The 25,038-nt window shown below is 43.6% G+C and overlaps 1 protein-coding gene across 4 annotated transcripts; it reads left to right on the top strand.

Moving 5' to 3' along the window:
• Window positions 1-30: 30 nt before the first annotated feature.
• Window positions 31-24,657, top strand: RMDN3 (regulator of microtubule dynamics 3). 4 transcript variants are annotated; one of them, XM_021009258.2, is made up of 13 exons: window positions 31-90; window positions 344-537; window positions 3,461-3,653; window positions 4,060-4,203; window positions 13,128-13,398; window positions 14,325-14,427; window positions 17,148-17,208; window positions 19,724-19,799; window positions 19,971-20,048; window positions 20,308-20,406; window positions 20,699-20,752; window positions 23,083-23,163; window positions 23,791-24,657. In XM_021009258.2, exons 2-13 carry the CDS (start codon window positions 351-353, stop codon window positions 23,842-23,844), a joined length of 1,401 nt encoding a protein of 466 aa, XP_020864917.1. In that variant the 5' UTR covers window positions 31-90; window positions 344-350; the 3' UTR covers window positions 23,845-24,657. The 4 variants fall into 4 exon arrangements, with proteins under 4 accessions (XP_020864917.1, XP_020864914.1, XP_020864916.1 ...); XM_021009255.2 differs by having other exon boundaries at window positions 37-86; XM_021009257.2 differs by having other exon boundaries at window positions 80-167.
• Window positions 24,658-25,038: the final 381 nt, after the last annotated feature.

Below are 25,038 nucleotides of genomic sequence, written 5' to 3'. Positions count from 1 at the left end.
CCCCCGTGGGGGCTAGGGCGGGGCTTCTCGCCGACGTCATCTCTCGGCGCCGTTATTAGCGCCGCCGCCGTCAGGTGGATGGGGAGGTAGGTAGGTAGGGAGCGTGGGGTAGGCTGTGAGTCGTCTCCGTGGGACCTTGGCCGGGGGGTGACTGCAGTGGTGCTATGGTGTGTGGAGGCCGGGTAAGCGTCCGTCCTCTCCGGGGGCTCCCGGAGGATGGGCCGGGGCCGCTGCGGGATGGGCGCCCGGGAGGCAGAGGGCTGGGCCCGGCAGCGGAGCCGGGGGGTGTCCGGGGCTGGGGGCAGCGGCCTGCTCCTCACCTCTCCTTGCCCTCGCCCTGCAGGTGCAGCATGTCTAGACCCGGGGTCCTGGGGGGCGCTCGCTCCGGGCTCGGGCTGGTGCTCGGGGCTGCCGCGGGCCTCGGACTCTTCTGTGCCTTCTACATCCACCGGAGGAAACGGACCCAGAGCCATGGCGGGAACTGGAACGCGTCCAACTCCCTGGGCTACTCCCCCACCCTGGAGCCTCACCGCAAGGGTAGGCGCGCCCCGTCCCACCCCGGGCACTGCAAAGGCTTCACCCCCCGCACCCCCCCGGAGCGCTTGGCCTTAGGGGGCCGGTCACTTGGCCGAAGTGTCCTAGCTCCCACCTGTGGTCAGGCGTGGCCGGCCGCTCGGCCGAGGGAGGGCTGGAGGTCCAGAACGCTTGACTTGTTTGGGAGGAGTCTTGAAAAGCTTATTCGTTGACCCTAGAACAGAACTCATCCTGTCTCCACAGCTTTATTTTTTATTTTAATGCTTAAAAATTACTTATTTTAAACATTCTTTAAAAAAAGATTTCAGTTCCCAATTCTCTCCTTTCCCACTCCTTCCTCAACCATTAAGAAGGCAAGAACTGTGATATCAATTATACAGGTGAAATCATGCAAAACATTTTCATATTAGCCATGTTGCAAAAAAAAAAAAGCAAGAATAAAAAGGAAAAAAAATTATGCTTCATCCTGCATTCAGACTCCATCAGTTCTCTAGAGGTGGATAGTATTTTTCATCTTTCCAAAGCTAAAAAGTGGCCATAATTATTGTTCTCACGTGTTTAAAATAACTTGTTGTTTATTGAGTTATTGGGGTCCAACAAATAGAAGGAGAGGAAAAGGGATTCCTGAATGTATTCCCATTTTACAAGTATAAAAAAGAGGCCAGGAAAGGAGACAGGTTGACACAGTTGGTCCTAAATACATGCTTGTTGGTTTAGGTTGAATATAGCATATTTAAGGTCACTTTGTCAGTGGCAAAGGTGGTGTCAGATGCTGGTCTCTTGATTTTTAATCCCATCTTCAAAGCCTAGTACAATTGCTGCTGGCTTCTTGTTCAGGTGGAAAGGGGTGGTGAAAGACTTCAACCTTTTATCTCCTTTCTGTCATAACCCTGGAAGAGTAGGAAGGTGTTGAAAAGATTGCATAGTTTTCAGTGTTAGTTTTGGCAACAATTGTTATGGTGTTTCAAGTCCCAGATTGATGCTGTGTGGGTGTATATTACAGGAGAAAGGAAGCCCAGAAAAATGCAAAAGGAAAAGTGGGTTCTGTATGTATTAAAACAATCCTGATTATTTAATTTAGTTTATCAGAGAATGTTACTGTTGGAAGATTTTGGAGATCACCAATCTAACTTACATTACAAATGAAGCTCTTGAGACCTAGAGAGGTTGTGACTTTCTTAGCCAGATTAGTGGCAGAGCTGGTCCAGGTATTCAGTGGTCTTTCTATTACACAATGCTGCCTCTTTATTTAAGGTGAATTAAGGTATTTTAAAAGTAATTTATTCTCTTACTAATTTTGGCTGTAATCTCATTTTGAAGTTTGATAGGTTGGTCCACTTGGCATACAGAGAAACTGTATAGTTAGGAAAGAACACAGGTCTTGGAGTCAGAGGACACCTGTGTTGAAATCCCAGCTCATTAGCTGCATAGTCTTAGCTGTGTTCCTTCTCTCTAGATCCCAGTTTTCTCATTAAAAATTATTTCTTATAAAAGCTTGGGACTGGTCAAGATGATTTGTAAGGCACCTTCTGATTCTTATTAACTTCCTAAAGTTTCACTGGGAATCAGTTTGACTTTTTAGACATTAGGACTAGTTTTCTACTTTTTTTTTTTAATGAAGTTCAGGTAATATTTTGCCCTGATAGACTTTGGTAAATGGAACCCTGACATTTGTTAGAGTGATAGAACTCTCCCCCAGATTGCTTGCTTTCCATTGTCAGCAAATTCATTAGCTGTGGGTGACAGGCTTCCTTGTTTGTATAGGACCCAAAGGGTTGGGATGCTCTTCCCTCTGCTGGAGTTTGAGGGTATTACATTCCAAGTCAGAGGCTAATCCTGTTAATGCTGTAGCAAAAGCATCAGGGCAGTTGAAGGCCAAGTAGCCACTCTCTTGATACTGGTATAACAGAGTTAAGTGTTCAGACCACTTCATATCACATTACTAGGGAAAAGTGTCAGACCTTGTTACCTTGTTAACAATAGCAGATCTGTTTTAGGTGGCTCAAGTGGGAAAAAGCATTAGAAGCTCTCAGAGTATAGTCTTGCAATACATTTAGTGGCAGATTATCACAGAGTGGTAATCTTAGATGTAGTACAGGATTTTGGAACTCTCACAACAGCCTGTGGTTGATCATTAGGAGGGCTGTTTCTGTACTAGGGTTCAGGTAACAGTGGCAGATAGCCAAGATATCTTTGTCGCCCCACATTCCTGAGCATTGCTGAGCATGTTGTGTAACCTATAAGCTTCCTGGATTGCTAGTAACACAGAGGGTTTATTTCCAGCTGTGTTGTGCCTGCCATACTGTATGGTTTCTTTCCTGTTTTAGCATCTGGCATCTCAGCAGTCAGGGCAATACATTTACTCATCCAAGTGTGTGTTAAGTAGTTTGGAATTGGCATCAGCCTGTTGTGTAATCCAGAAGTTAATTTAGTGGGGCTCTGTGATACCATCTTAACCCACAGGGTTGGCAAGGGATGTCTTCAGTACATCTTTCAGTAGATGTCACTTTTTTTCTTTTTGGCTTGTTTGGCCTCTATTGTGGTGAGAAGGAATAGGACTTTTGATTTTCTTGGCTTAGAAGTTTTCATTATGTGAAGTAGTGGTGAAAATTTGCACCCTAAGGTATCCTCTTGCTAATTTCACTAGACTTTTAGCTGTGAAGGTGGACCAGGGATGGTGTGATACTAGAGATGTGCAGGACAGGTTTTTGGTACTCTGAGAAGATATTTTTCTCTTGCAAAGCACTTGTCAGATCTTCAGAGGATTTGATTCTAGCATGGATCTATGTCATTGCTATTAGATACAAAACAGTAGTTAGGCCAGTGATTTGTTGGAACAAAGTTGTCTTGCTTGGGCAAGAAAATGTAAAGGCCTCCTTGTCTCATTCTAGACTGTAAACTTTGTCTTCTATCTCTCATGCTTTAGTGATGCTCTTGAGGACAGCACCAGGGGAGGCTGGTGATTCTGTGTCTGTTCCCACCATGTCGAGGGAGAAGCAAGAGGAGGTGCTGGATCGCCTGGACTTTGTGTTGAGTAGCCTAACTGAGCTTCGGCAGGAGGTGGAAGAACTGAGAAATAGCCTCCGGGGTCTTGCTGGGGAGATTGTGGGAGAGGTCCGGTGAGTACTGGACGACCGACACTGGCAGCTCCTTTAGCTTTTGTTGCCTGTGCTAGACCGTATTTCTTTTCTTTCTTTCTTTTTTCCCCTCAAAGAACTTCTAATCCAGGGTTAGGGTGGCACTCATGGTTGGGCATTTGGGGACCCAGGTTAAGTTTTTTTTTATACCAGTTGAGCCATTTACACTGAATCTCAAAAGGGCATTTGGCAAAATTCCCGCTTCACCTCCCAAGCCCTTGTAAGCTTTGAGTTGTTAGAATGGAGCACTCTTGAGAAAAACGGAGCCGTTGCACTCATTCTCTTACTGGCATGGGCCTTTGGGACAGACTGTCAGCGTATGTGGATTGTGTACAGTAAATGTGAGTGGGCTCTAGTTTGACCCTCTGGAATGGGTCCTCCTTTTCAGGTGCCAGATGGAAGAGAACCAAAAAGTGGCTCGGAGGAGAAGGTATCCATTCAGCAGGGAAAGGAGGGACTCCACTGGCTCCAGCTCCATCTACTTCAGCGCCACCTCCGGAGCACCTCTGACGGAAGGAGAGAGCGAGGGAGGGTGAGTCAGGCGAGCCCATGGCACCCAGCTGTGGCCTGCTAGCGACTTTAGTCAGCAGCCAGGGTTCGAGGCACTGTGTAAGAAAAGAACAATTCTCAGGTCACTTTTTTGGGGGAAAAGTTTTATTGATGTTCTTTTTGAAACCTTGTTGTCACTTCCCAGTGACAACACCCTCCTCACCCTCTCTCTCATCAAAACCTCCTTTGTGACAAAAGAGCACAATTAGTTAGCAAAACACATCAGTGCACTGGCCATTTCTGAAAGTGTGTCCTGGACCTTACTCTGCACCCCTCTACCTAGAAGTGTCAGAAATATTGGTCATTGAATTGATCTGAATTCTGAAGTCTTCAAATGTTTTTTTCTTTATAGTATTGTAGTCATTACATAGTTACATTACATTATGGTATTCCCCTAGTTCTTTTTCATTGGTTCCGTTTAAGTTCACATACAGATCTTCCCAAATTTCTATGAATTCTTCATATCTATAATTTCCTATAGTGCAACAATATTGCAGGTTACTTTTTCTAACACTGTACATGCTTCCTTTTCTCTGTGAATGGAAACTTCTTCCCATGGAAGACTTTACTCTGTTACCGTAACACTTTGTAGTGACAGAAGCTTTCTAGCCTGGAGTCATGCAGACCTGAGTTCAAATCTGGCCTCAGACACTCACTAGCTGTGTGACTGTAGGCAAGTCACTTCACCCTGTCTGCCTCAGTTTTCTCATCTGTAAACTGAGCTAGAGAAGGAAATGGCAAACCAGTCCAGTATGTTTGCCAAGAAAACCCCAGGTGGGCTCACAAAGAGCCAGGCACGACTGAACAAGCCGTGTCAGAAACTCACTCTTTTGGAATTGGGAGCAGCAGCACCTGTTCTTACGCTCCATTGAGTGAAATGATAGCCAGTGCAGTACACTGGGAAACAGCAGAGTGGCCAGCAGCTGTTTCTCCTGACTCATTCGAGGCTTTAAAAAAAGGAAAGGCAAACCATAATGTAGTTTGTGCAGCTAGGTGTTATAGTGGATAGAATATGAGTTTTGGAGTCAGGAAGACCTGAGTTCAAATGCCGCCTCAGACATTCACTGTGTGAGCGAGGGCAAGCCTCATCTGTAAAATGGGGATAATAGCACCTACCTCACAGGGTTGTTGTGAGGATCCCATGCAGAGTGCTTTGCAAACCTTAAAGTGATGATGAGGATGATATGGATGCTTTAGTCCTAAAGGTCAGGCCTGAATTTTGTGCCATTAAAAACCTTAAAGGTTTTAAAATCTTAATTAGATGATGATGATGATGATAATGTGGACGCTTCATTTGAAAGAAATCAGATTAGGTCTGAATTTTCTGTTCTTAAAAAACTTAAATCAATGATCATGATGTAGACACTTCATCCCATGGGCCAGGCCTGAGTTTTGTGTCCCCTCTTCTTTGTGGTTAATGGTAGAAACTGTCTTTGGCTCCCATCAAATCTAGCAATCTCAGCTGGTGTTTAGTCTTGAGACTGATAGCCCCTTTTCTTTTGTGGCTTTTAATGACTAAAATTAAGTTGTGTTATGAATTTAACATTAAACATCAGCACAAACCTCTTTGTAACAATTTACATTTAAATGAATTCTGATACATAAATGAAACTATTGTAACATTTTAGTCACTCTAGAATTTTTTTGTTCATTCCTTTTCATTTAAAATTTTTGAACTTAAATGCCAAGTAAAATAGGCATCTCCATATACATAATAGAATAGAAAAAGAGGAATGCAGATGAGATTGTAAATCTCTTATGTACAGTTTGCTTTTCTTTTAAAATATATAATAAATTCAACATGTAACTTTCAAAGCTGTCCTGTTTGTGATTCTTTCTGACCTTTTGTTCTCTTCTATGCGTAAAAACAAAATGCTTCAATGGCTCTGTTTTTCTTTCTTTTGGACTACCCTATACCTAATTTCTCTCTTTACATAAATTGGAAAAAGAAGAAAAACAAAACCTATGTAATAAATGTGCAGTCAAGCAAAAAAAATTCCCGTTCTGGCTATCTGGACGTACCAGTCAATAAGCACTGATTAAACACCTTCTAAGTGCTGGGAATACAAAGAAAGACAAAAGACAGCTCCTGGCTTCAAGGAGCTCACTTCAAGGAGTGTCTTATTCTACACTTTGAGTCCAGGAGGTGGATAACATACTTCATTGTCTATCTTTTGTCATCTTAGTTGGTCACTGCATTGACTGGAGTTCTTAAGTCTTTAAGGTTGCTGTTTTTATTCATTTACAATATTGTTGTTATTGTATTTATTGTTCTCTTGGTTCTGCTCACTTTTTTAAAAAAAATTTTTCCTCTTTTCAGTTAACAAGTATTTTTGCTCCTCACTTCCCTCCAACTGGAAAAAGAAAAGAAAAAAACACTTGTAACAAATATGCACAGTTGAGCAAAACAGATTCCCACACCGATCATATGCAAAAATCTTTGTTTCATTCTGAACCTTTAGTTCTTAGTTCTGTCAAGAATTGTGAAGTATGTTTCATCATTGTTCTTCTAAAATCTTGATTGGTCATTGCATTGGTCAGAATCCTCAAGTCTTTTGTTCAAATTAAATTTTATTTTATTTTCATGAAGTTCTGCCTTTTCTCTCTCCCACCCCACCCCTACTGAGAAGGTGAGAACTTGCTTCATCAAGCGAAATAAATTCCTATCTTGACCACATCCAAAAAAAATTGCCTCAATCTACTGCTAGTCTGTCTCTTTTGTAATATAGGACATGGATTATATCATCAGTCCTCTGAAATTGTGGTTGGTCATTGTGTTGATCAGAGTTTCTAAGTCTTTCAAAGTTGTCTTTACAACATTGTTGTTACTGTATATATCATTCTTCTAGTTCTGCTAACTTAACTCTTCATCAGTTTATACAAGTCTTCTTGGGTTTCTCTGAAACCAACCTCTTTATCATCTTTAACAGCACAATAGTAATACATCATATTCATATACCATAAGTTGTTCAGCCATTCCTCAGTTGAAGGGCACCTCCTCAGTTGTCTTTTCCAACACAAAAACGTTGCTAGAAATACACAATACAAAAGTATATATCGGTCCTCTTCCTCTATCTTTGATCTTTTTGTGGTGTAGACATAGTACTGTTATTACTGGTTAAAAGGGTATACACACAGTTTAATACCTTTTTGGGTATAGTTAAAGTGTTTTCCAGAATGGCTGGACTGGTTTCCAGTTCCACCAAAAATGCATTAATATACTTGTTTTCCCATAGTCTCTCCAGCATTTGTATTTTTCCTTTTTTTGTAAGCTTTGACAATCAAATGGGTGTGAGATAGAATATCAGAGATGTTTTAATTTGCAGTTCTCTAATTGGTGATTTGGAGCATTTTTTATAATGGCTACTGATTGCTTGGATTTCTTCCTCTGAAAATTGCTTATTCATATTTCTTTACCATTTATCCATAGGGGAATGTCTCTTATTCTTATAATTCTGAATTAGTTCCCTATATAGCTTTATCAGGGAAACTTGCAAAGATTTTTAAGTCTTTCAAAGTTGTTTTTCTTTACTTGTTATTTATAGATTGTTATGCTGTTGTTCTGCTAGTTACAGATGGTTTTGCTCACTTCACTGCATCAGTTCATGCAAATCTTCCAGGGTTTCTCTGAAACTATACCTTTTGTCTCTCTTATGACACAGTAATATTCTGTTATATTTATTTAACACATTTTATTCATCCATTCCCCAATTGATGGGCATGTCTTAGTTTCCAGTTATTTGCTATAACAAAAAGAGCTATTGTAAACATTTTTGTGCACGTGGGTCTTTTTCCTCTTCCTTTGATTTCTTTGAGGGTATAAACCTAGTAGTGGTATCACTGGGCTAAATGAAGGGCAAACACAGTTTACTGGCTTTGGGGGCATAGTTCAAGTTGTTTCCCAAAATGGTTGTATCAGGTATTCACAGCTCCACCAACAGTGCTTTAGCATGCCTTTTTTTTCTTGCACCTCCTCCAACAGTCATCACTTTATCCTTTTGTCAACTTTGTCAATCTGATGATTTCCATTTGCTTTTCTTCTTATGTAGCTGTAGTTAGTTTTAGTCTCTTCTGGTTTTGCTTTCCATTACTAATGCCTTTTTCCATATTTCTTATATTTGTTGATCTTAATTACATTATAGATTATCTTATCTTTCTATTAAGGAAGAGATTATGATGGAGGTAAAGTCAGGCCTTGTTTGAATGATAGACCAAGTCAGGATCATAACAGCTGATTTGTTTACTCAGCTGATTTGTGGCATTGCTCTCTACCACTGTGTTTCTTACTGAGTTTTCTAAACAACCACTGTGGTTTTTACCATATTGGTAAAAATTATAGGGAAAATCACCCTTAAGAAGGTTGGAACATCTTCCACAATTGGATCCCAGAGCTACTATACATGGAGTTTCTTCCTTTAATTTCTTATTCACTGCTACCAACCTAACAGAACTTCTAGAAACCTGCCCATTTACTTGACTTTTTCTGGGCCAAGAGTGGCAAGCCCTACTGCATTTAATTGAATATCAGGGTTAAAATGCTTGGCCAAGAAATTAATGGGAAGAGCAAAATAAAAATTAAACAAGGCACTAGACTTTGGTCATTCTTACCCATGAACTTCCTGGACTCTAGAATCACTAGAATTGGTGGCTTCTTTAACCATTTACTTGTTCCTCCCTTTGGAGCCTGTGTGGTTAAGGAAAGAGCTGTGGGGAGTAAATCTCACCAGTGCTTTGGATAAAATAGGTAGTTGTGATGGAGACCACTATTCTCTCAGGAGTACAAGAGACTTTTATCTATAGAAAAGCATGTTTTCTGTGTCCTAGGTCCCATTTGTTGGGAGCACACAGATAGACAAAAGAGACAACAAGAAAATGCCAACTATCTTTTGCCCCCCTTTCGTGTCATACTGACGTTGGTATTTGTGGTGATTTTTTAAAAAAGGCTACCGATACATATTTTTAGTTGCTTGATGTGCTGTTGTCTTGGCAGACACCTGCCATTTTCTGTTTGTTGCCATGATTGACCAAGCTCTACTTGTGACTGACTGTGTCCTCAGGTTTAGAGAGGTGGCCCTACTTGCTCTGGTAGTTTGCCTAACACTTCTGGACCAGAAGATGCCTCATGCTAGAAAACACTTTTCTCCCCCAGCACAGACTATATAGTAGAAGGAATAATGGATTTAGAGTTGGAAGTTCTGGGTTTGAATTATGACTCTGTTACTTGTATTACTCAGTTACTCTGTAACTGTGAAGCTTTAGGTAAGTCACTTAGTCTTTCTTTGTCCCTGTTTCCACATCTGAAAAATGGGATCATACCTATACTACCTATTTCATAGGGTTGTTGTACCAAATGGGATAAAATATGTTAAGTACTTTATAAACTGCAAAAGAGTATACACATACCATTATTAATTTTTGTTATGTCAAGCCATATAAAGACTTAAAAACCTCTGGTGGACAGTAGTAATGTGTGGTTGTAATTTCCAAACTTTTCGTAGGTACATAAATGTTTTGGTGGGGAAGGAGGCTTAATGAGAGTGGAGCTAGAATATTATGGGAGGGAAAAGCTAGGGATAGAAATTAGAAGACAGGATCTAGAATTGAGCCATTTGGGAATTGTAGGTTGTCTGTTCCAGGTAGACAGAGTTAGAGTATCCTGACTAGCTACTGAAGAACAAAGTCCTTTTCTTCCAGTATCACAAATGTTTGTGGCACAAAGTTCGATGATCAGAGGGCTAGCCCTAAGAAACATACTGTCATGAGTAATATGAAGCTGGAGTGGCAGGGTCAGAGAGCCCATGTTGTGCATTTTGGATGACAACTGGACAGTGTGACAATTGGAACCATGCCCAGAGGGCACAGCTTTGTCAAGAGTTCAGAAAATGGAACTTGGAACACCTAATGATGATTGTAAAAAGCTTTACAAATAGTGGCTTATTCTAAAGCCAATAAAAGCCAATGTGGTTTACAAATTAGAATTATAGGAAAGAGAAGCCCAAAGGCCAAGGACATGTTTACAGTGACCTATTCCTTGGTAGCTGGCCAGGTGAGTTAACTGGTGTACTTTGTGGTAGTAAATTCACCCCCTGGGAACAGATTGGCAGTGGTCCCTCTGCTGAGGGAGGCTGTGGCTCTCCTGGAATTAGTCTGAATTGTCAGTAAGATAGCTGACCCTTTGGCTTATGGAATAAATGGGTCATTTGAAGTCATGTGGTTTGATTTTTTGGCCCAACATCTAGGTCAGTGGTCAGGGAGTGCTTCCACAGTCAATGCACTTGGGCAGAAAGGGAGACTCTGAGGAGCAGTTTCTTTCTGGGGACAGACCACAAATTTATGAATGACTCTGAATAGGGAGAGCCAAGGGAAGATTGTGCTTTAGATATTAGACATCATTATTCCTGTAAGGGAACTGAGAGGATTTGTTTGGATTGTCTTGGTTCTACTCCTTCAAAACTCTGAACTCTCTCGGGGGTTCCAGGAACAAACAGGAAGATGTGAGAGAGGTAGGCTTCCCAGTGGTGGACGGTAAATTCACATTCATGGGCACTGCCAAACAGACAGCGTCCTTCTGTCTATTGAAATTCTACTCTGTCGTCAGGGCTGAGCTCAGATTTTTCATTTTTTCCATGAAGTCTGCCCAGATCATTCCAGCCTGAAGTGCTCTCTCACCTTTGAACTTTTATAGCTCTTTGAACTATTCTTATGACACTAGCCACATATTGACTTGTATTTAGTTATTTCTGTACTTATATTCTCTCTTCTGTTAGATTGAAAGTTTCTTTTTTTTTTTAAGACAAAGTTTCTTGAGGCCAGGGACCATGTCTTATCACTCACGAGGCCACATAGCATCCAGCACATAGTAGATTCTTAGTCATTATCTGTTGAATGCACTCTTTTCTGTGGTTGAGGGTTCTTCAGCCCTCAAAACATGAATTTTAGGAGTTTTCATCACAAAGAAAGCAAATTGTAGAGACAGGGCACTTGTGTCCTGAATTAAATTCCTGAAGGAATTTTAATTTCCACAGCTCTAACGTGACCAAACACTCCAGATTAAGCTGCTTTGTCCCAAAGAAGGTCACTTTATTTCCCAGGTAGTCACAGAAGTCTGAAGAAGAGGGTAGACATAGGAGGGAGTGAAGGAAAGCCTATTGTATATAGCCTTACTGTACATTCAATCAAGGGCCCAAGAGGTATCATGAAGAACTTAGAGGATGCTGAGTGAGTAGTAAGAGACAAGGACAGTGGTCTGTGGTATCAGTGATAGAGGATTGTTCCAAAAACACCAATATTGTTCTTGGTCTGTGGGTCCACACGGAGATTGGTGTCAGCTCTTTGCTGTCCAACAAAACTCTGTAAAATCCCTGTTTTCAAAACCTTAGTATTTCTGATGGAAGAAATGGGTTATAGATTTCTTGAACTGCTTTTAGTCATCTGTAAACCCAGGCTGGTCTGTGCTCCCAATTCTAGCTTTGAAAGGAATTGCATTTTCTCAGGTCTCTGGCATTGTCAGGCTCTTAAGGCCTTTCTTGACCTCTTGTTTTCCTTGGATGGTCTCTGTCTCAGGAGCCTGTGTTTTCAAAGCAAGCAGGGGCCATAATAGATTGTAGCATTTTGTAACTTCCTGAATTTGAGAAAATCAACTCCTGGGTCAGAGGTGTTGAGATTCTCTTAATGGCTGTGACTCCATTCCCCAGGCACATGGGAAAACACAAATTTTATGTGCATCAGCTGCATGGAGCCATCTTGTCACTGGGAGGTTGCAGTCCCTGAGCTAAGCAGAAAGCATGTTGTCTCAGTGACTAGAATCCAGGGCTGAATGTGCTTACCTTGTGGGGTGACAACTATGGCAGCAGCTGAACAAACCTACTAACTGTGCTTCTGGGAGGAGTGGCACAGAGCAGCAGTTAATTGCCTTTCTATAGTGCTTTATATTATATTTAGGTAGCTGCTTGCCTCTATAGGGAGAGGACTGGCACGTTTTCTCCTGGCCATTTACTCAACTATTCCCTCTTCCACCAAGGTATTAATTTTAGAGGCATATCTGCCTCTGATCTGCTGAATGAGTGTTAGCCCCTTTGAGGAGAGTATACTATCAGTGGGGTGTTTCCTACATCCAGTCAGTTGTCAAGACCTGTCATTTCCACACCTCTCAAATGCTCCTGTTCCTCTCCTGACACCACCACCTCCCTGGTGCAGACCTTCATCATCTCAGGACAGGACTACTGAAGTAAGCCTGCTTGCTTAAGTCTCTTCCTCCTCCAGTCCATCTTCCACTCAGCTGTCAAACTGGTCTTCCTAAAGTGTGGGTCTCACCATGCCAGCCCCCTGTTCCATAGACTGCAGTGGCTCCTAGGATTCGATGTGAAATTTTCTGCTTGGCTTTTAGATCCCTCCATCACCTGACCCCTTCCTGCCATACTCTGCATCCCAGTGACATCGCCCTCCTTGTTGTGCCATGCACATGACGTTCCATCTCCCACCTCTGGGCTCTTTATTGGCTGTCCCCCATGCCTGGAACTCTCTTCCTCCTTCGCTGCCTGGCTTTCTTTAGGTCTTGGCTAAAGCGCTGCCTTTTGCAGGAAGCCTTCATCTTCGTGTCTTCTCTCTGACACTAGCCCCAGTTTATCCTGAATATATCTTGTTTGCACATAGATGTTTGCTTGTTGTCTCTCCCCTGAGACTGTGAGCTCCTTCAGGGAATAGACTGTCCATCTCCCCCCCCCCCCGGTGCCTGGTGCAGTGCCTGGCACACAGTGGGCATCTAAGTGCTTACAGACCGACTCTTTTGTCTTAGACATAGGTGCACTGGCTACTCCTTTTGGCTGGGGGAGAATCAGCAGGCCCCCATTTCTATGGGACCCAGGGTGTCTGTCTGAGGGATGTTGTCCAATGTGCTTTCTACCCAAGGTATACAACAGCCAATGCAGAGTCTGACTATGACTGGGAGACAGAAAAGGAGAGTGAGGAGGATGAAGATGAAGTAAGCTGTGAAACAGTGAAAACAGGTCGAAGGGACTCCCAGGACCTGACGGGCGACGGGGATTCCCTCCTGCTGCCCGTGGACTCTGCAGGTGGAGAGGAGCTGCACCTGCTGCTGCGGCAGGCGGATGAGATGCACCAGGGTGATGAGCAGAGCAGGCGGGAGGGCTTCCAGCGGCTCCTCAACAACAAGCTGGCAGTAAGACTCCCCTCCCCACCCGCACCGCTGCCCTGGAGTGAGCTGGCGAGTGTGGCTTGTGGCAAGTGTCACCAGGCCTGCTCTTGAAGCACAGTGCCCCCCACATGAGGTGTGAGTCACCTCCAAGCAGACTGGGCTGCTTTCTGTGGTTGGCCTTGGGATGGCGCAGAGGAGGAAACCGTAAAAGAATCTGACGTGCTTCTTTTGCCCTTAGTTCTGTGCCCCATCCTGTTCCCTCTCCTGCCACGGCTCCTAGAGCCCCAGGTTCAGCATTTTGGTCCCATTTGAAGGAGCACTGAATGAGAGCCAGAGAGGGCATTCTGAATTATTCTTTTCCACCTGTTCAGAGAAGTGTGATTGAACCAAAGCCCTTCAAAAGAAAACCAGGGTAAAGCTCCACTCTGGCGCAACCCTTTTTAAGTTATAGCTGGAGTGGGCTAAGTTTCCCTGTCCTGGCTTGGGACCAGACCTCTGTAGGCTCATTTCCCATCTCCCCGTGTGTATTGCCTAGGCCTTTGGACACCATGCAGCATTGCAAGTTTGGAAAGACAGACCTCCTGTTTGGGGCTGGGGAAGTGGGGAGTGGAATAGACAGTTTGAGATCTGACCTTTTGGAATTGTTAGCAAAATGTGTAGCTAAAGGTTTCCTCCATTTCATCACCCCTGCCTGGGTTCGACTCCTTCTGGTGATCGGGGGGGAAATAACCTCATCCTAGGCTACTACACACACCCCATTAAGTATCATTTTCACCATTCACCTGTTGAGGATTGTCCCACTGGTCAGAGCTGTTGTGACACAGGCTTGGGAGCTCTGTGGCCTCCTTGTGCACCCCAGCATAAGCATCTCACGGTGGCTAGAGCAGGGGATCCCTGCTACCCTGCATGCAGGGTGAGAACTGCTTTCAACTCTTTTGTTCCATCCACAGTATGGAAGTCGACAAGACTTTCTGTGGCGCTTGGCCCGGGCCTACAGTGACATGTGTGAGCTCTCCGAGGGGATGAATGAGAAAAAATCATATGCCCAAAGTGGTGAGTGCTCATGGGGAAAGGGGTGACCTTGGATGGTGGCTCTGGAGCTAGAAGAATCTTCTAGTCTAATGGCCACAAAGCCCCCAGAAGTTGTCATTTGCCCGGGTCATACAGATAGAGGAGGTAGCAGAGCCAAAATTTGGTCCAGGTCTTCTGATCCCAAATCCAGGGTGCTTTCTGTTACAACGTACAATGGCCTAAAGGACTGACCGGGCAAGCATATGCATGGCACAGCATGGTTAGTATTCAGAGGGGCTGGGGCAGTGCTAGGCTGGGCTGCTGGGCTGCTGGCCTAAGGCAGGTCACTACCACCAAGGACCCTGGCTTCTCCATCTGAGAAGTAGGCAGTGGGAGACCTGCTTCTCCCGACTTCGTGGTGATTAGAGAGTAGATATCTTCAGGATTTGGGCACAGTACCCATGGGGCAGACATTTCCAGAATATGACTTTAGAAACAAATTGAGCTTGTCTCTGATCATAGGCTTAGAGCTAGATTGAGCCTCACCCAGCCTCTCATTTTACAGATGAAGAAGCTCACAGAAGCTGTAGAGCTGGCCCCTGAACCCAGATTTAGTGCTCTGTCCCCCATACCACTGCCAGTTCTATCCTTACATGTCTCCTACCGAAACCCTTCCTAGTCTTTAAATTCCACCTGAGTAGAATTTAAGATGTTCCAGTGTTCCTCTGCTAACCTTTCCCGATTCCTCCCACCTCCACCCTGCCTTGTACTTTTTATCTCTCTCCTCCCCGCTGACGCATGTGACACAAGAGAAATCACTCAGTCGTGTACTTTAGGTTTCTGGTATGTATGTATAATATGTCTATTGTAGTTTATCTGCTATGTATTAGTTATCTCTTTGTAATGGACTATAACCTCCATGATAACAGGGCCAACCCTTATCTAAACTGTATTTGGTCAGTACCCAAAGTAAGTGTTTAATACATATTTGTTTTGAATTTACTTATAGTTTATAAAATGCTTTCCTCACAACCTCATGAGCTACAGTAGTTAGTACACATATTGTCCCATTTTTTACAGAGGAGGTAGGGAAGTGACTCTCTCCTAGTCACCTCTAGAAACCATTTTGGTCTCCTAGTGAGGGTGTTATGGGATCGAAGATTTAGAGCTGTACAGGGACCTTAAAGGCCATCAAGTCTAACCCCTCATTTAACAGATGGGGAAACTGAGGCTGAAGTGACTTGCCCAGTGTTACACAATTAGTAAGTGTCTGAAGTAGGATTTGAACATGGGTCTTCCTGATTCCAAGTCCAGCACTATCCACTCTGCTGCCTTGATGCCTTAATCCTGGAACCTAGTAGACTTGTCAGAAGGCAGTAGTGGGATTTATGGGTAGAATCTATAGGAAGATTTTTGGCTTAATACAATCTAAGGAGAAGCATTCTAGCAATTATACTTGTCCTGAAGTAGAACTGGCTGCCTTAAATGATAGTGAAGTCATTTCCCTTATTATGGATGGGGAGGAGAAAGCCTGGGTCTTCAAGTGAAGGCCAGATGACCACTTGCTGAGGATGTAATGAAGGGACTCAAATTTAGTGTGGATTAGGTGACCTATTCACCTATTTCAACCCATGAGCTCTGTGATTCTCTGCCATTGGCCCAGTGTTCCCATGATCCACCCATCAAGTCTCATCACAAAAACTTTTGTCCTTGGGAGCAGGGAGTGCTTCCACATGGAGAATCACGGTTCTGGGTACCTCCTTGTGGAGTGATCACTTTCAAAGCCAGCTATTTGTGAAGTTGCTGTAAAGCCTGGCCCTAAAAGGAACCTGAGAGAAGTCATATTGTTAAGTTATCTTGCCCTTAAACAGTCCTGTGCTGGTGTAATAGGGAGAAAATGGCTTTTTGGTGTCTGTCTTTGATAACTTAGGTCCTCAACACTGGGAACATTAATTCTTCCAGAATGGTACTATAAGTAGTAGAGGAGGTTGGGCTGAATTTATACTGCCCTCAGATAAAAATAAAAATAAAAAAACAAACCCTGAAAATTACAATTAAAGTTTAAAAAGCTAAAAAAAACTTTGCTTTTTTCTCTTCCTGAAGAGACTTTCCGTTGACAAATCCCAATTTTTCCTACTTGAGGGTTCTAATTAATCAGTGTACTTAACCTTTTGGTTTCAGAAACAATCCCTAACCCTCTCACTATTTAAAAATCATTGGGATTTATCTCCCCTTTTAGTTCTAATAGCCAACATTTGCATATCGTATTAAAGTGTGCCCAGCACTTCACAGGCATTTTCTCAATTGGGTCTCTTAAGGAGGGTGGTATGAGAGGAGTTGGGACTAAAGATAAGTGTTAGGGGTTGGAAGGAGCCTGAGGGGTGCAGAAGATGTCTTATAACTTCTTTGAGGGTAAGGAATGTATGTGTGTCCTGCCAGTTCTAAACTGGCTCTGAGTATGGAAAAGTGAGGTCTAGAACAGGCATCTTTCCCTCCCCTGCTGTTTTTGAAGAGGATGCTGGTGGGCTTTGGGTAGGAAAGAATCCTTTTCAAAATATTGCTAACTTAGGGGCAGCTAGGTGGCACAGTGCATAGAATACTGGCCCTGAAGTCAGGAGGACCTGAGTTCAAATGCGGCCTCAGATCAAATACTTGATACTTACTAGCTGTGTTAGCTATGTGACCCTTAAGTTAAGTCACTTAACCCTAATTGCCTAAAAAAAAATATTGCTAACTTCTGGCACTGTTCTTTTATCTTTTAGGAAAAGAAGAAGCAGAGGCTGCCCTGGAGAAAGGAGATGAGAGTGCTGAGTCTCACCAGTGGTAAGTGGCATCCTGTGGGGTTCTGGAGGGGGGGGGGAAGATTCAACCATGGGTGCATGGGGAGGCTCATCTAGGGCCTTGGCTCAGCCAGCTTTCACTGAACCATGACCAGAGGCATTCTGGGACTTCCATTTTTTTCCTTGGCAATGATCAGAGGCAGCTCTGCCTGTAGGGTTTTAGGAGAGCTCTGTTTTGGCTTCCTGTTTGGCCCCTTGTAAAACCATAAGGATCTGCTTTTTTGGAGCAAGGCTGTTTGTGCAGGACAGTGCCTGGATTTTGTGTGTGTGTTGGTTTGTTTTGACTGAGGCAACCCTGGAAATGAGGTAGAGAAACCCAGCATAATAAATGAGGCTCAGAGAAATGAGTTGTTTTGGGGTCAGCGGGGGGGAGGCTGGATTGAGGAGGGCAGAGAAAGTGTGGCTGATGTCTAAACCTGTTTGGCCAAGCCACAGTGAGACGCCTTGATTCCAGCATGCAGTCCTGACTGATAGACTTTGGCTTGGGTGGGGCAATCTGTACATGAACCTTGTGCACAGTGAACAGATCTTCCATGGCTGATGGTTAGTGGGATAAATTCTTTTATTGGCATTGAAAAAAAAATCAGCCCTATTTATGACCTCGTGTGGGGCAGAGCTTTGTCAGAAATTCACTGTCCTGGCCAGTGTTCTTAGTTTCAGTGAAAATGCGCTATCCTGTGTTTTTGTTTCTTGCTTTTCCTGTCCTCCCTTTGGCTGTCTGTGTCTGGGAAGGGGAACAGAGGATGGGGTTTCACCAGTTCCTGGTGAGCATCACACCCATCTACTCTGGTTCTCAGTTACCAGGCCTTTTGGCCTCCTTGCCCTTTTTTATGAGGAGAGCAGGTTTGCAGGGTAATGGTCCTCCTTGTTCTTTGTCCAGCTGCTCCCAGTTAAGTTCTGATAACAGTAACTATTTAGCAGTATCTCTGGTCCGGCCAAACCAGCCTTCTTGCTGTAGATCCTCACCTGTAAACACACTATTCCTCATCTCTGCTTTTGTAAAGGCTCTACATCCTTCATGCCAGGAATGTACTCATTCTTGTAGCTGCCTCTGAGAAGCCCAAGTTTCCTTCTAAGCTCAGTTCAGGTGCCAGCTTCAAATAAGACCTTTCTCCATCCTTACTCATAAGATCTCTCCATGCCCTACGGTAGAACTTCTCTTACGATCTTGTCCTAGTTTCTATAACATTTTTGGCTGTTTCCTCCATGAGTAGTTTCTGAGACTCATATTTGGACTGGCTCTAACTTGAGACCTTGCTAATCATGTTACCTTGCTAATCATGTTAAATATTTTTTTAGAAATTCTATCTATCCATCTATTTATCTGTGTGTCTATCTGTAGTCATACAATATACACATGTGTATATATATATACATATTTGTATATATGCATACATACACATCTTCAATATATACATGTGTATGTATATCTTGGCATAGGTTTTTTTTTTTAATAATTTAAGAGTCAACAAACATTTCCATATGCAAAGGTAAGAAAAAGAAGGTTGCAGATGAAACTGAATATGTAAAGGGTGTCCAAAAAGTCTTAGTGTAGCATTAAGCTTAGCACCTTATGTTAGATTTACCATGATCCACAATAGTGCCAACACTGCCCTGCCCTGTCACTTTCTGAACTTGATTCTGTCTTCTGTGTATTTTTTAAAAACTGTCTCATGTCTTTTGTTTCCATGTTCTGTATCACTCTTACTATCCCTGCCTTGATGTCCTCCATAAAAGCCCTCCCTGGTGAAAAGTAAGCACGGTCATGTCAAAACAAAGTCGTGCTGACTTGGTCCTATATGAGGATGTCCCATCTGCACCTGCAGTTGTCACCTCTCTCCTAAGAGGATGGAAGCATGCTGGAGTCATGACTGCTCACTGCATTGATAAGAGTTGTTGAGTCTTTCAAAATCTTTTCCTTTTTCACTGTTTTGGCCAGTGTATCAATGGCCCTCCTGGTTCTGCTCCTTTCACTCTGCGTCAGTTCACAGAAGTCCTCCCAGGCTTCTCAGAAACTGTTTCTTTAATTTCTTACGGCAAAACAGTATTCCACTAACATACATTATATAGTTTGTCCAGCCATTCCTCAATTGATGGCGAACACTTTGTTTCTAGTTCTCTGCTACAATAGAAAGTGCCTCTGTGAATATTTTTGGACATATGGTTCCCTCTGTCTCAGGCTCTTCAGGGCTTGTACCAACTGGTGGTAACCACTGAATCAAAGGGTATAAGCGAGTTGAGTGGCTTTTTGAGTTGGTTCTCGATTTTCACCAACATTCACTTCCCTTATCCTGACCTGGAGAGATGGAAGCTAAGGGCAGAGTATATGATAAAGAACATAAGCTGGGGCAGAGGATGGAGCTGTGGAGGCCCTGGGAGAGCCAATGGAAGGGCAGGGAGGGCAGAGAAATGCCCTGGGCCTCTTGCATGGAGATGTTGCCTTTCGATACGAACTTGGTCTTCAGATTCTGAGCTCACTGTTGTCGCCTCCTTGGTAGGTACGCAGTACTGTGTGGTCAGCTGGCTGAGCATGAAGGCATCCAGAGACGCATCCAGAGCGGCTATATCTTCAAGGTAAGAAATAAATTCTCTCTCCCCCTCTAGAAATCATACCTCAGTGAGGCCCTGGCTGCCTCCCTGTGCTTCTGACATCTACCCTGTCTTCTCAGAGACCTAGATATTCCCCTAGGTTTCTGGGTTTGGCCCATTCAGATCTGATTTGTAACTGCTTTTTCTCCTCCCCAGGATCATATAGATAGAGCTATTGCCCTCCAGCCAGACAACCCCAAGTCTTACTTCCTCCTTGGAAGATGGTGCTACCAGGTGAGTCCCTTCTAGGGCCTTCGGTCACCTTAGGAGGCCATAACCTGGGCCAGTCGAGTTGCCTTTTTCTTTTGAGGAATTCATGAGTCTGTAGAATGGCGGTAAATACTGAATGAATGAATGAATGAAAAGGCACTGATTATGCACTCAGCATAATCATCATAAGAGGTTATGTGTGCTTGTCTCAGGTTGCAGGGGCATGGGTTCTGACCATCCTCTCCTTGCTCAGCTTAGTTATAATTTGTTATTTTGGTGGCAGGTGTCTCATCTGACTTGGCTAGAGAAGAAGACTGCTGGAGCCTTGTTTGAGAGCCCTCCCAGTGCCACTGTCCATGATGCTCTGCAGAGCTTTCTGAAGGTATCAAGAGAGGAGAGGAGGACAGAGGGAGGGAGCAGGAAGGTTGTCAGTGGGTGCAGAGGATTCCTTGATAGGTAGGAGGAGAGCCAGTGTGGTCAGCCTTGTGGTTTCCCATCCTAATGTGGGAGACAGATGGCCTTGTTCTGATCTGGTGTCTTCCAAGGGGGGCTGGGAAGGGATTCAGAGGCTTCCTTCTTGACGTCAGGGACTCTTAATGGAGGTTTGGCTTGAAGTTGTCTTCTGGAGGGGCCAAATTGACCCTCTTATTGACCCAGTTGTCTCCTTTCTTAAGGCAGAAGAACTAAGTCCTGGGTTTTCCAAAGCTGGAAGGGTGTACATCTCTAAGGTAACATGATAACCTTTTTGTGTTTAAAAATATATTTGATGCCTTTTGTCTTCACATTATACTAATTTTCAGGGAACCTTTCCTTATAACCAGAAACAGTTAAACACAACACTCACTAACAATGTAGACAGTTTCCTGTCCTAATAGGAGTTTGCCTCTTTGCCATCAGGTCAGTAGGTTTCTCCAGGACCATCAGTCGTTTACTCAGTTTGTCTTCTGTGTTGTTCTTTTGGTTCTGCTTGTTTTATTGTTATCAGATTTTTTTCCCCCAAGATTTTTTTTTTTAGGTAATTGGGGTTAAGTGACTTGCCCAAAGTCACACAGAGGCTGGATTTGAACTCAGGTCCTCCTGACTTCAGGGCTGGTGCTCTATCCACTGCGCTGTCTAGCTGCCCCTTATTGTATCAGTTCTTAACCAATCATTCTATTCTCTGAATTTCTTGTCATATTTTGTATTGTACAATAGTCTTTCACATTTACAAGATCATAGATTTCAACATTATCTGGCCCCAAAGGACTAGCAATTCCCGTTGTCCTCATTTCATTTTTGACCAAGGCAGGTTAAGATGCTTGGCTGAGGTCCAGTTGCTCCCTTTTACCTCTAGAACCCAAATAAAAACTCTGGTTTGGCATTGAGGGCTCACCACCTGGCCCCCTTCCTGCCTTGTCAGTCACACACACACACACATTTCTCCTGCTAGTTCACGCTGTCATCCAGATCCAGCCAAGCCCCTTTACATGCACACCTTCCCCATCTCCTGACCCTTTGCCTTTGGACTGGCCGTGCCCCATGCCTGGAACGTACTCCCTCCTTGTCTCTGTTCTTCAGAATCTCTGGTTTCCTTTAGGACTCAGCTTTCTCCATAAAGTCTTTCCTGATTCCTATCCACACTAACCCCCAGCTGCTCATGCTGCCCCTCCTCAAACCACCCTGTATGTATGTACTGTGTTTGTGTGCTCATGTTTCCTCTGGTAAAATGTAAGCTCACTAAGCACGGGGACTGTTTGGTTTTTCAGCACTTAGCATAGTGCCCGGAACACAGTAGGAGCTTATTAATGGATTAGATAAGTTGGAAGTCCATCCCAAGTCCTGTGCCTCCAAAGCCAGCACTCTCTTTGTTGCATTATGCTTAAGGATCAGCAAGGTGGAGAATATGAGCCCACAGCAGGATCAGTGCACAGGGAAGGGGGCTCAGACTAGAAGTTTCAGGGAGGACAAGGAGCAAATTTGGGAGTGAGGTAATGGGAGACAGACATGGAAGGACAAAAGATTATGGTCAGAGTCCTAGCAAAGTTATATTACTGAAGATCCTAGGTTCTCAATTTTTATGGAGCAGCTTTGGTATTTCAGCCATTCCCCCATCAGTAGGCACCTACTTTGGTTTTTTTTGCTACCACCATTAGTACTGCTATGGATGTTTTCATGTAGATTAGACCTTTGGTTTCTGTCTTTGACCAGTATATGCCCAGGAGTCCCATTACTGGGTCAAAGGGTAGGTACAGTTTGGTAACTGTGCATCTGAATCACGTGCCTGTCATACATACACGGCAAGAGGTAACTCTGAGGACTGCAGCGGCTGATTAAAGGAGCATTAACATGACAACCTTGATTCTCCAGCATCACTCTGTACTTTCTTTATGCACTTAATATCAAGTCAGATCAGCTTATACGAACGGCACTTTGCAAACCTTCAAGCTTCAAGTAAAGGCTATTATTAATGATAATAATGATATCCTTGAATTTAGAATTCAGATTAAAAAATGATTGTTAAATTTTTTTACATGTATTTGGGAAATATGTAATGAAATAAAAAATTAATTGAAAGATAATATCCTCCATTTTGTTTTACAGTAGTAAATATGTAAGATTTACCTCCAACCCCTGCCCCCCAGTCTTCGTCTCAGAGGAGATAGAAGACTGTCTTATCTTTTCCCTTGTCATTTAGTGTAGTGTTCTGCACATACCTAAAGAAGTTGAACCTTCAACTTGAGTTAGTGGCATATGTCCTTTTCCCTAGTTCCTATTCAGGCTCCTAGTATTTGTTAGTGAGGGCAGCTAGATGGCACAGTGGATAAAATGCCAGGCCTGGAGTCGGAAAGATTTATCTTCCTGAGTTTAGATCTGACCTCAGATACTTGCTATGCAAACCTGGGCAAGCTACTTAACCTGTTTGCCTGTTTCCTCACTTGTAAAATGAGCTGGAAAAGGAATTAGCAAACCACTCCAGTATCTCTGTCAAGAAAACCCCAAAGGGGGTCATGAAGAATGACATGACTGAAAAAGACTGAACAACATCCTTTAATGATGGTCACTGTTATCTTTTTTCTAGTGCTACAAGGAGCTAGGGAACAACTCTGAAGCTGGGCAGTGGATGAAGCTGGCCTTGGAGCTGCCAGATGTCACTAATGAGGTAGCTATCCAGAGCTATTCTGGAATCTCATAGCTCTGTTCATTCAGGGGTGGGGAACCTTCAGCCAGAGGCCCCCTGTGGCTCTCTAGGTCCTGAAGTGCAGCCCTTTGACTGAATCCAGACTTCACAAAACAAATGCCCTTAATAAAAGGATTTGTTCTCTGAAACTTGGACTCAGTTAAAAGGCCACACCTGAGGACCTGGAGGGCCACAGGTGGCCTCGAGGCCGCAGGTTCCCCGTGTCTCCTGAGCTTCATTTGTTTAGACTGGGACTGGGAAACTGTCCTGAGCTCTCAGGAACACAGATGTCAGACCTCTTCTGGCTTCTGACCTTAGCAGCATTATTGGCCTGATGTTAGGACTTGAACAAATCTGTTCCTTTTCAATGCCATACTTTCCCTAGGAAGTACATACAGTACCTTCCTCCTCATATTAATGTATGGGGAAGATAACCTATTTAACAGTGTATTCTTTATCCTTAGGCTAACTTAAGCAATGATGAGTGCTAAGAAGTCATGAAAATATGGTTTGGGAGAGATATCGATGGGACAGGCCTCTAGCCTGTCTCATTCTGTTCCTCTCCCCTTTGACCCCCCCCTTTTTTTTCTTCCCTCCTGTTCATTCTAGGATGTTGTCTGCCACAAGGACCTGGAGGAGCTGAAAGTAGCATTGGAAGAATAAGTGCATTCTTTGGCTTTCATCACCAGAAGGACAACATCACATACAGTAGCAGGAGAGAGGGGAGTCCCCTCTTGTGCTCCCTGCTCAGACCAAAATTTTTCCTTGGGGTGGAGGCTGAGCAACGTAGAGGCTGGGAAAAGGGTTGGTTGCCCTGAATCTTGTCCTGAGCTGCAACCTCTGTGTTTGTGTTTGTCTACTGTTCTGTTATGGTTCATTTACTCCCAGCCTTCTCTCTACCCTGAAACCAGAAAGGGAAATGTATGATTTTTTTCATCAGGTCAAACTTTCTGGTTTCATGTGCTTTTTTTTTTTAAAAAATTATGACTTCTGTGGCTGAGGCTGTGGTGGCAGAAGGAAGTAGCTGTGACTGTAAGCACAGGCCTGGTCAGGGCAGTGGCACAGAAAACCACCTGCCAGCTGGGGCAGTGGGAGGATGGTGGCACTATTTTTTATCTGATGGGGAGGTAAATGCACTTTATAAAGCCTTAGGAACAAAGTATGGAACTTTCTCGTTTCATCCTTTTCACTGACCAATCCCAACTTCATTGTAAATACCCCTAGGATCCCACCCTGTGTGGTCAGGGTAAGAGGAAGGGCTATGAGAAGACTAGACATTACTTCCATCTTGCCCCTAACATGGGCTCAGGCTTGGGAGGGGATCTGGCTGTTTCTTCCCTGCTTGGGCCTTGACACCTTTTAAAAAGTGAGGCATTATCTTGTTTAGGGTACTGATAAAGCTATGGTATTTATAGCTGCCTGGTCTGTGTTGTACAAAACTGAAATAAATTCAGCTCAAGTGGCAGTGAGAGCAAAGTTATCCTCTCATTATTTTTACTTTCCAGGTGTGCTCTGTAGACGACTCAGTCTTCCCTGTAGTTACTGAATGGGTACATTTCTCCCTCAATGCCCTAAGTTTGTCTGATGTGAGATATCGGGGCAAAGATTATTTGCAGAGGAATCAGTTTCTGTCAACTACAATTCAGTTCTTGGCGTAGTTTGTCCCTTTCCTTTGACACATAATCATGGGCCTTGTACATGTTCAATTTGAATGCCCAGTTGGCATTTCTAAGTTTATTCTCCTTGGGGCACATGCAGTATTAGCTAAGTAAGGTCAAGGCATCAACACAAAGTAAAACATAGGTATCTGTGCCTTCTTAAAACCATGCCAGAGCTCTAACAAAATTGTTAAGGCTT

This window comes from Phascolarctos cinereus, unplaced genomic scaffold (genome assembly GCF_003287225.1).
Source record: "Phascolarctos cinereus isolate Bilbo 61053 unplaced genomic scaffold, phaCin_HiC Scaffold_3;HRSCAF=262, whole genome shotgun sequence".
In the NCBI taxonomy this organism is placed as follows: domain Eukaryota; kingdom Metazoa; phylum Chordata; class Mammalia; order Diprotodontia; family Phascolarctidae; genus Phascolarctos; species Phascolarctos cinereus.
This window is presented reverse-complemented; position numbering and strand designations above follow the sequence as displayed.